This window comes from Arachis hypogaea, chromosome 5, assembly GCF_003086295.3.
Source record: "Arachis hypogaea cultivar Tifrunner chromosome 5, arahy.Tifrunner.gnm2.J5K5, whole genome shotgun sequence".
NCBI lineage: Eukaryota > Viridiplantae > Streptophyta > Magnoliopsida > Fabales > Fabaceae > Arachis > Arachis hypogaea.
Window position 1 is genome coordinate 13,696,716 of NC_092040.1, and position 15,490 is coordinate 13,712,205.

The 15,490-nt window shown below is 37.7% G+C and overlaps 1 protein-coding gene across 4 annotated transcripts; it reads right to left on the reverse strand.

The window, feature by feature from the left end:
* Positions 1 to 8,005: 8,005 nt before the first annotated feature.
* LOC112800876 (SNARE-interacting protein KEULE) lies at positions 8,006 to 14,908 on the reverse strand. Of its 4 annotated transcripts, none has more exons than XM_025843319.3 (21): positions 14,606 to 14,908; positions 14,118 to 14,176; positions 13,619 to 13,700; positions 13,251 to 13,329; positions 13,113 to 13,163; positions 12,932 to 13,028; positions 12,792 to 12,824; positions 12,299 to 12,424; positions 12,016 to 12,207; positions 11,843 to 11,926; positions 11,645 to 11,743; positions 11,498 to 11,574; positions 10,978 to 11,074; positions 10,652 to 10,777; positions 10,422 to 10,517; positions 10,135 to 10,257; positions 9,972 to 10,049; positions 8,786 to 8,976; positions 8,583 to 8,673; positions 8,383 to 8,472; positions 8,006 to 8,300 (listed from the first exon to the last, which is right to left on the reverse strand). In XM_025843319.3, the coding sequence occupies exons 1-21, from the start codon at positions 14,685 to 14,687 to the stop codon at positions 8,247 to 8,249; spliced, it is 2,007 nt and encodes a 668-aa protein (XP_025699104.1). In that variant the 5' UTR covers positions 14,688 to 14,908; the 3' UTR covers positions 8,006 to 8,246. The 4 variants fall into 4 exon arrangements, with proteins under 4 accessions (XP_025699104.1, XP_025699103.1, XP_072092839.1 ...); XM_025843318.3 differs by having other exon boundaries at positions 10,422 to 10,535; XM_072236738.1 differs by lacking the exon at positions 14,118 to 14,176.
* Positions 14,909 to 15,490: the final 582 nt, after the last annotated feature.

Sequence of the window (15,490 nt, forward strand, 5' to 3'; positions counted from 1 at the left end):
AGGTCTAAACCTTGTCTGTGGTATTCTGAGTAGGATTCAATGATTGAATGACTGTGACGAGCTTCAAACTCCTGAAGGCGGGGCGTTAGTGACAGACGCAAAAGAATCACTGGATTCTATTCCGGCCTGATTGAGAACCGACAGATGGATAGCCGTGCCGTGACAGGGTGCGTTGAACATTTCCACTGAGAGGATGGAGGTAGCCACTGACAACGGTGAAACCCTTGCATACAGCTTGCCATGGAAGGAACCTTGCGTGCTTGAAGAAGAAGACAGTAGGAAAGCAGAGATTCAGAAGATGGAGCATCTCCAAAATCTCAACCTATTCTCCATTACTGCAAAACAAGTACTTATTTCATGTTCTTTTGTTTTTCACAATCAATCCTGATAATTTCTGATATCCTGACTAAGAGTTACAAGATAACCATAGCTTGCTTCAAGCCGACAATCTCCGTGGGATCGACCCTTGCTCACGCAAGGTATTACTTGGACGACCCAGTGCACTTGCTGGTTAGTTGTGCGGGATTGCAAAGTGTGATTGCAATTTCGTGCACCAGTTCCCTACTGGAGATGGTCTAAGGTATGGGCTGAAAATTTTTTTCGTCCCCAACCTTTTTTTGCTTATAAAATCGTCTCTAAAGTTTAACTTAGTTTAAAAATTGTTCTTCAGACGAAAATACCCTTCCCTTTATTCCCCAAAATAAGCTCAGGCGTAGAGGCACAAGCAAAGGCAGAAGCTCAGGCGTAGGGGCACAACCAGAACAACAACAACAACAACAACAACAACAACAACAACAACAACAACAACAACAACAATGGAAACAACAATGCAGCAACAATGAAACAACAACAATGGAAACAGAACCAGGCAGAAGCAAAATCAAGAATGAAGTAGAATCAATAACAATGGAAACAGAAGCAAGCAGAAGCAGAAAGCAGAAGCAACAATGAAACAACAACAACAACTAGCATCAGAAGAAGAAACAACAACAATGGATAATCAAAACAACAACAACAATAGGCAAAGAGGACGAGGAGCAGCGGCGACCGGCGAAGAGAATCGACGACCGTCCAACCTCTCGGATCTGCTGGCGTCGACGTGACCTCACTCCAGCGGCGGTGACGGGACATGGCTCGATGGCGACCGACGATGGCGGTTCGCAATGAGGACGACGGCGGTTCGTGGTGAGCTGGACGCGATCTCCTCAGCTCAGCGCCTCCGTTCCTCTCTTCTCTTCCTCTCCGCTTCTCTTTCTCTTTCCCTCTGCTCTCTCCTCTCTTGTCGTTAGTGTGAGTGAGTACTGAGAAAGAAAGGAAATGGCGAGATCTGACGGTGAGGGGCAACAGTGAGGAAGCGGCGGCGGCGGCAATTCCCTTCCCCAATTCCTCCTTTCCCCTCCCACTCTTCTTCTCTGGAAACAACCCCCCTCTCACACCCACCCCACAAACATGATTTCCTTACCCCAGTCCCCCTTTCCCTGTTTTCTTTTCTTTTTTTATTTTATATTTTTTTATTTAGGAGTAGTTTGGTAATAAAAAAAAATTTGGTAAAAATGACGATTTTAAAATTAAATTAAACCTTAGGGACGATTTTATAAGCAAAAAAAGATTGGGGTGAAAAAAATTTTCAACCCCTACCTTAGAGACCAAAATCGTACTTAACCATATATATATGTATGTATGTACATCCTTATGGTCGAATATGATCGAGGCTGCTTGTGCTCCTCTAATTTTAATGAGGGTCTCACTGAAATTGTTACTCGAACGGTAAAATATAAGAAGAAATTGAGAAGTGGTAATTGAATTAAGGTAAAGGAAAAATGGATAAAGTACGGTTTATTGAATTTGAAATAACAGAAAGCTTCTAACAATTTTTCTGCCTTTGAGTTCACGGAGTGAACACTCCACGTCTCCACTCATAACAACTAAGATGATTTTTACCTCTCTCCCTTTTTTTCCATATATCCTTTACAGATTCTAACTAACTCTCTTCTTCTTTACTACTCTGCACCCACACTTACTTAGTCATTAGGTAGTCCTTAATCTAATATAGGGCTCTTTTTTCTCTTTTCTCTAGTCATTAGCTTATCTTCCCATCTGCTTTTTCTCCCAGTTCAATTGTGCTCTCTTGAGTTGGGCCTGGAGTCATAGTGATTGCATCAACTATCCCCCTACAATGACCTTGTTCTCATGGTTTAAATCAGAAAACATCCTCTACAACTCCTCATAGTTTATCCACGAAGTCTCCTCACAAGGTATCTCCTCCCAATCAACCAGCACTTACTCAACGAGAATTCCTTCCCTCATCACAGAGCAGCGAGCAATGATGGCTATCAGGAGTGGTTGGAATGCCGATGGTGTAGCCGCTAGTATGGGAGGCGCTGTTGGTGGGTCCCCATGGAAACGCTTCAACATGGAAACATGGAACACTGAGTGGAGGGTGCTGTCCGCAGAAAGCTCCAAACAGTACACCAACTGCCCCATGCTTCAAAGAACCTTATATGGTCCAAAAACTCGTCTTCCCAACTTCAGATGTTCTTTGTGGAATAAGGTAACTTGGCGATATAGTTTCACTTTCAATAAAATCCAATCCCCTTTCTTGAACTCTTGGTCATGGCGATGCTTATCGTTTTGCTTTTTCATGCGACTGTGGGCTTGATGCAAGTAGAATCCTAACTCGTCATTGAGTATCTCACGTGTGCGTAGAAAAGCATCTATTTTTAGAACCAGTGAAGTTTCTGCAATATACCCCGGTGGTAGGTTCACAAAAAAACCATGAAATGCCTCATGGGGAGTCATTTGAATCGCAGAATAGAATGAGTTGTTGTAGCAAAATTCGGACCACGGCAGAAACGAGACCCACAGCTATGGCCGAGAGCAGGTGAAAGCACGTAGGTACTATTCCAACGAGTGATTGGTAACTTCTATTTGACCATCACTTTGGGGATGGTAAGCAGTGCTATAGTGCAAACGAGTTCTGCTATGTTCGAATAAATTGTGCCAGAATTTGCTGTGGAAGATGGGATCCCGATCGAAGACAATAGAGGAAGGGAACCCATGAAACTTAACCACTAGAGTGATAAAAACTTTAGCCACTGAACTTGCTGTAAAACCCAGCTGTAAGGGCTCAGAATGCATTGTCTTGCTGAAATGGTCAACAACCACCATGATAGCCAAATAGCCAGTGAATGTCAGAAATTGCACAATAAAATCTATTGAAAACTCCACCCAAGGACCTGAGGGCACCGATAAGGGAAGAAGAAGACCTGTTGCCTTTGCGGGAGAGTATTTTGTGGCTTGGTAAACCTCACACTCCTAAATGAACTTGTGAAGGTGGCGACAGAGTCTTGGCCAAAAGACCACACTACTAAGAGCCTTCAAAGTTTTGAGTTCACCTTGATGCCCTGCCATGGGAGTCAAATGGAATTCCTTAAATAGCTAGTTGCGAAGGTTCTCAAAATCCGGAAGCCAATTCTATTGCGGTAAGTCATAAGTCCTTCTTGGAACTAAAATCGGGTGGTTAAAGCTCCCTAATCGTGTTGAGCAATCATTAACTGAGTTTCTTGATCCAATTTAGTGGTGCGTCGCAATGTAGGAATAAGGGATGATTAGATTGTTGAAAAGGCTTGAAACTAAGTTTCTTGGACTTCTTCCTCTTGCCAAGACAGAGCATCTGCAGCTAGGTTAGTCTTGCCGAACCTATACACTACTTTGAAGTTATACCCTAATAACTTGGTGAGGTAAACTTGCTGATCAGGGATTAATACCACTTGGGTCATCAACTCACGCAAGCCTTGATGATCTGTCTTGATGCAAAAGCGGCGCCCAAGCAAGTGATGCCTCCATTTAGCTATTACTTATGTAATTGGATATAATTCATGGACATAGGCTGAAGCAACCTTTAATCTACTATTGAGCTTTTTGCTAAAATAAGCAATGGGATGTCCTTGCTGGGAGAGGACTGCACCAATGCCATGAGCCGATGCATCAGTTTCAACAACGAAGAGTTACATAAAATCCAGTAATGTCAATACTAGAGTATGTGTGAGAGCCAATTTCAGTTTTTCAAACGCAACATCAACATGAGGGTCAAAGTGAAAGTTATTGCATTTGAGCAATTCAGTTAGCGGGCCACAATGTGGACATATTTGGCCACAAATCTTCGATAGTACCTAGTAAGACTCAGAAAGCCATGCAATTGCTTTAGATTGGTGGGTTTAGGCCACTCAATAATGGAATTAATCTTGGAATTGTCAACCTGGACCCTTGCTTTACTCACTACATGATCAAGATATTTCCACCTATTCTTGGCAATAGGTACACTTCGATAACTTAGCAACGAAATGTTGCTTTTGCAGCACGGCCAAAGCAGTTCTCAAGTGGGTAAGATGTTCCTCATGGAACCAACTATAGATGAGGATATCATCGAAGAAGACGGCAATAAACTTCCGCAAATGAGGACCAAACACCTTATTCATCATGGCTTGGAAGGTAGATGGAGCATTAGTAAGGCAAAAGGGCATGACCATAAACTCATAATGCCCCAATTGAGTACAGAAAAATGTCTTGAAAATGTTAGCATCCCGCACCAAAATTTGATAGTAATCTGAGCGTAAGTCAATTTTTTAGAAATAGGCTGGACCATATAACTCATCTAAGATTTCATCAATGGTAGAAATGGGGAATTTATCTTTAACTATGATGGCATTCAAGGTGCGATAGTCCACGCAAAATCGCCAACTGTCGTCTTTTTTCCGAACCAATAGTACCGGGCTTGAAAGGAGAGTGTGACTTTTCCTAATCACCCCTGAGTGCAGCATTTCGGCTACTAACTTTTCTATCTTCTCTTTTTGATAATGTGGATACCGGTAGGGTCTGACATTTATGGGCACAACCTTGGGATGTAATTGGATTTCATGCTCAATCTCTCGTGTGGGTGGTAAGTTCTCGAGCTCTTTAAACACTATCTCATACTCTTGGAGCAACAATTGTACTTTTTTGTCTTATTTTGGGTTTGCTGATTCAGGTGCTAGTTCAATCATCCGCAAGTTTAGAAACGAGGCAACAACATCTGCTGATACTATCTTATTCAAGGCGGGGTTCTCGATAGCACTCGATTGGAACAAGTGTTCCCCCTGTAATTTCACTATAACGTCCCTACTTTAAACTCCATAGTTAGGTGCAAATAGTTCATGGTCACATCCCCTAGTTGCATTAACCATTGTGCCCCCAACACTATGTCTGCACCCATGATATCCAAGATAAAAGTTTTTAAATAGAACACATAACCCTACATGTGTAGAAGAACAACACTGCATTTGGAGGCACACCCAATATACTCTCTATTCCCAACATAGACATTCAATTGTTGCACCTGTGTAAAAGGCATATTCAGCTTCTTTACAGTGGTCTCCTTCATGAAATTGTGGGTAATGCTCCCATCCACCAACACGATGACTAGCTTCCCTTCGCATGTCCCTACAATGCGGATAGTTTTTGGATGGTAACCACCTACCATTACAATGAAGATAATCTCCACCACATCGCTACCAGCCACTAAGGTAGCAGTGTTAAAGAGTGCAACATTAGAATTGGAGAACTCATCTGGTCTTTTCCAGGACAATTCCTCGAGCTCCTCACCCTCTACCAGCAACAAGTAAGTGGACTTACACTTGTGACCCGTGGAATATCTCTCATCAAATAATATCATAATCCCTTGTCTCTCCTCAATTTAATTTTCGCCACAGATAAATGCATATGCGTCGAACTCACTGCCGTGGTGGAAGTGCTCTTCTCAATGGTAGGAATCCCTCCGGGTGCTGGTGACATTACTGTCGGCATTTGCAAGAGTGGTGTCTATGTCATTGTAACCTGCGTCGGGGTTGCAAGAGCTCGATTTTCATGAGGTCGCAAGTTCAATGATCCACTTGGTTCTTTTGTTCCTGGAGCTTGGCTAAGGAAACTGCCTTTACGTACGATTGTAGTTTTTCCAGAATTAACTCGCATTTTAGAGTATTGGTCAACATAGCAACGGACAAAGAAATCACCCATTCCTTGCTCAACATGGTGACTTGATTGGAGAGCTCCTCGAATTGGTGTTGATAAGCGGCCACGGTTGTGAGTTGTTTGAGTTCCTTCAATGCGGCTTTTGGATCGTGAAAGATACTACAGCCGAAGCGAATGCAGAAGGCCTCTAAGAAATTTTTTCAAGTGTGATTGATGGCGTCATTCACATGCCATCGGTACCATGCATAAGATGGCCCTGTCAAATGGAAGGAGAGCATGCACACTCGCCAGGCCTCCGGAACGGCATAAAGCTCGAAGTATTTGCGCACTCCGAACATCCATTCCTCTACTCCTTCCCCATCGAACATGGGTAACTCTGTCTTCACACCTTTAGGCCAACAAAATTATTGCGACTTGCTCACATTTTTGGAAAAGACGCTGGGTGTTCCATGTTTAGGGATCCCTTGCTTCATCTTCAAGGTTTCGTGAAGCATTCTCTCGATGTTCTTCATAGAGGATTCTACAGAACCGATCCTCTCTTGAGTACTTGTGATCTATGACATCGTCTCAATTTGACTACGTTACAACAGAGCAATTTTCGAGCGATTCTAGGTGCATACCTCTTCTAGCTGAGATATTCGAATTCCTGAATTCATGGTTGAATTTCTCTCAACAAGAGTATCAAAATGTTACTCGAACAGAAAAATAGAAGAAGAAATTGAGAAGTAGTAATTGAATTAAGGTAAATGAAGAAATGGATAAAGTATGGTTTATTGAATTTAAAATAACAAAAAACTTCTAACCATTTTTCTTCCTTCGAATCCAGGGAGTGAACTCAACTCATAACAACCAAAATGATTCTTATCCCCTCTCTTTCCCTTCCTTTTTCATATATCCTTTATAGATCTTAACTAACTCTCTTCTTCTTTATTATTGTGCAGCCACACTTACTTAGTCATCAAGTAGTCCTTAGTCCAATATGGGACTTAGGAGTGTGCATGGCCCGGCCGGCCCGACCCGAAGATCCGGCCTGGTCCCGAATACTTTAGAGGCTAATTTGGCGTGATTTCACCGGGTCTAGGGCCGGGTAAGAGTCTCAAAAATAGACCCGGTCATTATTTCTGGTCGGGTGCGGGTCAAGTCGAACCTGGCTTCACCCGATCCGTGTGCACCCTAAGGGAACTAAAAAAAATATATGTTTTAAATTTATTTCAATATTATGTTATATTAATTATAAGCTTATTGTTTTATTTTTAATTACGCTTGTTGAATTAGAAAATAGATCAAAGAAGCATCAAATTAGAATTTTTGGACAAATTCAAGTTCAAATATGGATATCAACCTTTCGATAACAATTTTCTTATTTATAAATAAGTGCATCATAAATAAGTTTCTTTATAAATAAATTTTTTTATAAATTATTATTAAAGTTTTAAAGGTCCGCTTTTCACCCAGTTTGGACCTGATATAGTTGTGGCCCGAAAATATTTAGATTTCATCAGGTCTATGATTGAGTTAGAGTCTAAAAAATAAACCCGATGTATATTTAAAGTCGAGTCTGGATCAAGACAAATCCGATTTTACCCGGCTCATGCCCACCACTAATGGAACTCTTCTTTCTCTCTTTTCTCTAGTCATTGGGCCTATCTCCCCATTTGTTTTTCTTCCAATTCAGCTGTGCTTTCTTGAGTTGGGCCTAGGATCATAGTGACTGCATCAGAAATCAGAGGTGATGACTGATGAATGCCTTGTCCGTGCAGAAAGAGAAATCCATCAATAGATTATAGTGGTTTATGACAACATTCCCTTCGCTTATCTTAAATATAATTTTTGGTCCGTAATTTAGTTATTTATTTCGGTATAAGAAAGTTAATATAAATATCTAAAATTTCTTATATTTATATTCATATAATTCTGTATATGTGTCTAAAACATATGTTCAACATTTCTCTTAAAACAAAAAAATTGATATTTTTCCCTCTTATGGCTGCAAATGCACTAGTTTCAAACCAGAACGATCCGGTTCATAAATCATTTATTTATTTCAACTATTTTGGTTAGTAAACAATTAAGATTTTCCTGAGTATATTTTTACTGTCTGCATTCAGTTACTCGGCTGAAACACAAGAAGCCGAATGCCAAAGAATATCCAATATCAAGAAGATTACATTATATTACAATTTACAACAGAGACATCATATCTGAAGCTCGTTTCCGAGTCCATAACATCATATATGACATCATATCTGGATATCATCCAGTGAGAGTTCATGTGTGGTCATCATCTTCAGTTTCTGCAGAAACCAAAGTATCAAACATATAGTAAGCAAGGGTCATAGAAAAAAATTGCATTGCAAAGGATCAAAACTTCAATACCGTAATAAATTGGGCAGGATCATCAAGACTTGATGAACCTAGAATAATTTCCCTCTTCAGCTTTCCAGTAAGTTTATGACAAGCCCTAAGCTGAGGATTAAAAACATCAAATCAGACCAGAAAATCTTTTAATAGAATAAATATTATAACCTTATTTTATTAAAAATTAATATTGAAAATTTAAAAAAAAAAAAAAACACCTCCGATCTGGTAGCTCCACCAACAATGAATACAAAAATTCGTCGCCCCATCTTCTTGAAATCACTAGATGCATGTCTTAGCACCGAATCACTACAAGCCAGCAGGAAAGCATAAAAATTGCATGTTAACTTTCGGCATAGAGGGAAGATTACCGAGTATACTACTTTATTCTCTAGTCACGCTGGAAGAAAGAATACGAAACCTTGAATATCCATCATCGGAGCCACGTGGTCGAGCCCAAGTTGGTGTTCGTCTTGATCTCATTGACTGAGGTGGAGGAACTGGGTTTGCAGCCCCAGCAAATGGTGAACCATGGAATGTTGGACTTGGATCATTCAGACATGGATAATCTTCCTTTGACAAATCATTCTTCGCAAGTTTTTCAATAAGTTCCTAAAGAATCATCCACTTATCAGATACGAGGATAAGAACTTACGTTGAAGCTAAATCATAAAAATGCATTTGATTGGATCAGCGTAATGAATATTATTCCCCCATATGAAACTTTCTCTTTATTCTCATTATATTACGATGATATCAAAAGGTAGATATCACAATTCAGAAACAAGATGAAACTAAACTATCATGCGAAGTCCATAGGCTCAACAATAGCCTACCTATGGTGTTCTTTTAGGATGTGCGAACAAGTAGGTTAAGAGGAAGGAAATAAGAATCTTTTACAAACTCTCAAAAATCTTCTTATAGTTTTAAGAGCAAATAGAAGTTTTAAAAAATATGGTTAATTACTCTCTTAATTCCTATAATTTCACCAAATTTTCAACTATGTCCCTATATTTTTTTTTTTCAATTGGGTCATTACACTACTTTTAATTTTGTAATTAGGCCCCTTTGCATATAAAAAAGGTTAAAATTAATAGAATATTTCTCCCAAAATACATGCAGTCAAAGATCTAGTTAGGTTTTTAATTATGAATATCTTCAATTTGCAAAGAAATATTCAATTAACTCTAACATTTTTTACACTAAGAATGAATTAATTATAAAATTAAAAACAGTGTAAGAACCCAATTGAAAGGAAAAAAAATATAGGAACATAATTGAAAATTTGATAAAATTATATGAACCAACAGAATAATTAAACCTTAAAATATTATGATAAAAGTAAAACACATTTAGTTATTTTAATAGACAACAAAATTATAATGGGATAGTAAATCCCGATCCTTCAATTTCGTCACCCTTATTTATTTTAAACTCTTAAACAAAGTTAAGTTTAAACCTTCTCCCAATCTTCTTATACCCTTTTGCCACCCCTTTGCTTTCCTTCATGCCTTGCCTCCCAACCAAGCACACAATTCTCAGTTGAATTTTCATAAATAAATGCATATTTTTATGTTGGAAAATCAAATTAGTAATGTACTTTTTACCTCTATTATGGGATAAAAGCGAGATAGTTGCCATGTCTCGTCTTCACCAGCACGGTCTTTCCTTGCAGCACACTTCTTCTGAACTTAAAATAACAATTTTCAGATGGAATACAATTTTATAATATTCGAAAATCATGGATTTAAACTCGAAGCTAGAAACAACCTTATGGATATCAAATTTAAGACCACCGAAAGCAGCAGTCAAACTTTTCTTGGTATCTGGCTGTCCCCCAAGCATTCTCAAATTATTCACAGCAGTTATATCGTCATCTGTCAACCGTGCTACCTGAAAGGAATTTCAAAGGATAAAATTGGATAACAGTAACACCATGGCAGGAGCTAGGACATGTATGATGTATCATTTAAGATTAAGAATATACTAATTCTTTGTAATATAAAATGAACAGCAAGTGAAAATTAAAATGACAACCATTAAAAAAGCATCCTTACCCTCATCAAATTTCTACCCTTTTCTCCCTCGAATTTCTCGGGATAAACAGCTGCAAGAATCATTATCAAGCGCAATTTATTTTCACGAGTAGCGTCCTGCATAAAACAATATCTCTATCCAATTTAACAGACGAGCAGCAGTGAAAAAGTGTCTATACTGCATTAAAATTTTCTCATGTGCATTGTTGACTAATATAAGGGATATCAAATTCCTTTTACGAATATTTTACTTCTTTAGTAGTAAAAAATTTGATGACATCTTTCATTCCTGCATCTCCGAAAACAATATCTTGCTCCAGCTGCCCAAGTTCCCGCAGTCCTGTCTCCCTAATGATGCTATTAATTTTTCCTGCAATCTGGACAAAGAAGCACCTCATTTACAAAGCTGAGAAAATCATAGTTGGATACACTATCATTATTAAATGTTTTGATCAATAGGCTGCTGTTATTGTTTAAAAATCATAAATGAGCTCCAATAGGTTGCACCTAAATAATATATACATATAAATTACTGATAAATTGCCAAAAGGTGGTACAAGATTGCAAAAGAACCAACCTCTACATGGAGAGAGAGTTTGTCAATTTGTTCACTGTATTGTGGTAGTGCTTGGACCATCTTTTGCAAGTCCCTTGTTGACATTTCTTTACTATCTCTAAACATAAATTGCAATTTTATTATTTAATAAAATATATCAAGTCAGGAAGTAGATGAATAAAGTCATTTCTAGCAAGCTCCACATATAGAATTAGCCAAATTGAGAAGCTAACTTTCCAGAACAACAAATACATATCTTTGCCTTTGATTTATTCTCCAAGCAAGAATTTTACCATTTTACACAACAGCACATGTTTAGATAATTAGATTCAATACAAAAACAGGGAGGTTTAAATTTTAAACATTACATGACATCCTCGCATAATTAAAATTAGAGTAGATTACACTAACCACCCTTGGGGTTAAGTTATATTATACACAACACCCCTTTTGATTTAATAAGTTAACAATTTAGTACTTAGTTAAGCATCAAAATCTTCTCATATAACAATTCAACACACAAGAAATCCCCAATGATCACCTTGATCCATGTTGGATTTGTGCTGCTTTGTTTCTTGAAATGAAGTTGGTCATTTTCTCGTGTAACTTTTCACTTGCCTGTCAAGGCTACCAATATCAGAGGGTTTTAAAGTGTAAAACAGTAGAAGGATAAATGTGACAGACATACATCTGCAATATGTGCATGGCGAAGCTCAAGCCATACAGGATCATGATCCTCCAAAAGAACCTCTTTTCTCTCAGGTGGTACCCCATCTTTGCCAGGAACCTTAAAATAAAGTAGAACCATGCTTATAACAAGAGAGTTGACATGAGAGAGAGAGAGAGAGAGAGAGAGAGAGAGAGAGAGAGAGATTTCAGAATTTACTTCATGAACATATTTATTTCCTTCCATATTCAGCAAATCATGACACATGGCATCATATGTCCATTCATGTATCACAGGGGCAATCTACAAATTCAGAATAATATCCTCATTGTAAATACACAACAGTGTCAAAAGAATACAAAGTCAATGACTAACAAACAGAAGTTAGAAACCTGATCAAGAGATCTGTCAAGAATGAGCAACTCGCAAGTCTCTGTCTGAGGAAAATTGGGTATAGTTTTTTTATATTTCATAAGGCAGTCCCACACTCCAGCAGCAACTTTTGTGGGAATAAGATCACGGAAAGTAGTCATTGTCATTGGATCTAGTGTCTTGGCAGCACGGAAGCGAACAAAAGGAAATTCCTAGAGAAAAGGAGAAAAAGAAAAATCTTTACATACTTCAGGAGATTTCTCAACCAAGTCTTTGAACAATTATGTAGTATTGACTGCATACTCTTAACGAAGCAAACACTGTAGCAAGCCGCAGAGCCATCACATTCAAACATGCAACACCTTTGCGATTATTCTCTTCATCCCCAAATAGCTCCTCCAGAGCTCTCTCATTGTTCGTCATGAATCCCTGCATTATCATGGGCAAATGATCATTTAAAATAATAAACAGGATTGTTAAGGATCACAAAAAAAATAACTCAAGGGAAGGTCGTCAATAAACAGGTTTCACAAATTCTGAATGACTAATGAGATATTATAATAGATACACACGAATGTTAAAAATTGCCAATTTGGACAGGTGGACTGATCCACTTCCGTCACAGTGGATTTCACTTCTAAATGATAAGCATTGAAATTACTAACAAACAAAAGCCAAAAGCATTGAAATTACTAACAAACAAAAGGGAAGAAAAAATGTCTAAATCTATTAAACAGAGGTGGCATAGATGACAGACAGAAATGGAATAAATACAAGTACAATGGTAACCACATACCTGGCTGTCTATGGGAAAATACTCCAAATTCATCTGCATGGTGTCACCCAAATGATGGGAAGAACACAATAAGCAATTAAATTGTTTGAGCAATAGTATGAATTTAAGCACAATCTTGTTTCTAGATAGAAAATCTTCACCTCTTTCAGTGCACCTAATCGGGGCAACACCCTTGTATCTTTCTTAATCTCCATAACTAATTCTCGAGGAATGGTTGAGCTGAAGAAAACAAATGCCCTGAAAAAGAAGAGGGGGGCAGAAAACAAGATGTGAGGATGAAATACCATTCATTAGAGAGATATTATAAAGATCATCACATACTTCCTGTATAAGGGTGTCTTTCCAGACATGTCTGACAAAAACATAATTACACTGCAAACAGAAGTGGGGAGAAAGTCATTAGTTAAGGAACTAGTTTCATGAAATTGATAGAATTCAAAAGATGAGTGCATATGTTACTTCTCTTTTGTTGGCTGGATGAAATATATAGCATCCATTGTGGGCAAGGGCTGCCTTCTCTTGTATATGTCTTCAACCACTACAAAAAAGAGTAGAAAGTCTCATAGCATCGAAGAAATATAATCAAGAAAAGGGAAGGACCAATGAGAGGCCATATACACAACTACAACCTCTTTGCAAGAAATAATACTATTTGTGGAAAACCAACAATATAAGTCCCCTAAATAATTTTCTCCTATTGTCCTATTCACAAGATCCACTCAAAGATGGTGGAAGAAAATTTAGAGAAAAATTATGGTGGAAAAATATTGACTAGGCATTGGTAGAAATGAAAATGACTGCTCAAAATATACTCTTGTGATTCTTACATGAGACGCCTTCATCGGTGATATCGGCCATCTTGCATGAGTGAGACATTATCTTTACAGTAAGTTTGTCCATTATAAGTACCTGCAGGCAAGCAGCCCATGAACCAATATAATTACCAAAACTAGCTGCACATCTCCTTGTCCATAATGCATAATAGTATAGTTATCAAGGCAAGAAATTAAAAACCCATGATGATGCTATTTGGAACTAAGCTTGTAGACAGACATATCACAGCTACAATGAGCAAAGCCAGTTTTCAATTCTAGGCATATGAATTTTCTGATTAACCATTCTCATAAGGTGAAGGTGAAAAATTGAAGAAGGCTCATAAAACATGTTCTTTTCCAATCATCAACATTTTAAGAAGAAACTATGTTAAATGGTTCAAAGAAATGAACCAAGAAATTTATATAAAGGTGACAAAGGGTAAGTCCTTCCGCATACAACATAAAGGTTAAACGAATGTGCATAATTCATCAAACTGGTGGCATCAGATACCTTCCAAGTCGATTTCGAATCACCTGTTTTTGCTGACCTTAGCATTTCATGTAATAATCCTGAGGCAGTTCCAGTTCAAAAAAGTTAAATGTGACTGTGTGAGCAATTAAGCAATAAGTAATTCACTATTCAATGAAGGGGAAAAAACTAAAAGGACACAATTCTTGCAAAAGACTGAAATGACATTAGTAGAAAGTGTTATTGCCATTGTGAATGCATAGCACTAGCTTCGTGACAGTAAAGTACTTGTTTACGAGCTCATGCGCTAAAGCTAAAGCTAAAGCTAAAGCTAAATCTCGTCACTCAGATAACATATAACCGAAGAAAAATAATGAAACGGCATAAATATGACAGCATGAGCATTGGGCAAACAAAATACAGTTGAAGAACAAAATAGTAACTAGCGAAAACGACGTAAATAACAAACAGAGAAGTTTTGCAGTAGATGAAAACAGTTGAGAAAGAACAAACAAGGGAAGAGGAGTTACGTTCGCGGGTAATTTGCTTGAAACTTTTGTGGTCGGCAGCGTAAGAAGAAGAAGAAGAGGAATCAGAATCGGACATAGACATGCTTGATGATCTGTACTGTAGAGCTTCCTCCGTGTGATTGTCTGATTGATTATAAGCTGACGACCTTGGAAATGGATGAAGGAAGAAGCGCGTGAAGACGAAGCGAGGAAGAAAGGGATTTAAGTTAACTTAAAAGAGAGGGTTTATATATTTGATTCAGAAAAGTAAACAAGATTGTTGGAATGATCAAACTGTAAGAGATGAGTGGATGACGTGTGGGCTGTTGAATAGTCCTCCACAGTGATCCAAATGGATCGAAACGGGTCGGGTCAGTGCGAGCGGGTGGCGCATAGCAGCTTCGTTTTTTTCCAGAAGCGGAGTGGAGTGGACCGTTGCTGAACTACCGTGGACCCCACCGTTAACTCCAACGCATTCCGAAGCGTAAAAAGTAACTCTTCATTGATTTTTGTGTCATAAATAATAAATAAAAATTTAAAATATTTTTTTATTAAAAAGATTAATTTTAATTTTTAGTGTAGTTTTATTTAATTAATTAATTAAAATTAATATAATTATTATTTTTTATAATAATATTTTTAAATTTATAATTCAAAAAAAATCACTGTTAAAAAATATTAATATTAAAAAAATTATATATAAAAATAATACACAATATATAATTTGAGATTACATTAATTTGTAAAATTATTTAATATAAAAAAATATAGTTAAACTTTATAGTTAACGATATGTATTATAAAATTTTCATATGTGTTTAATCAAGTTTTCTTATAACTGTTTATGCGGCTATTTATTTTAAAGTTGGACATTTCTTTGAAAAAATTGATGGTATGGTGCAAAAT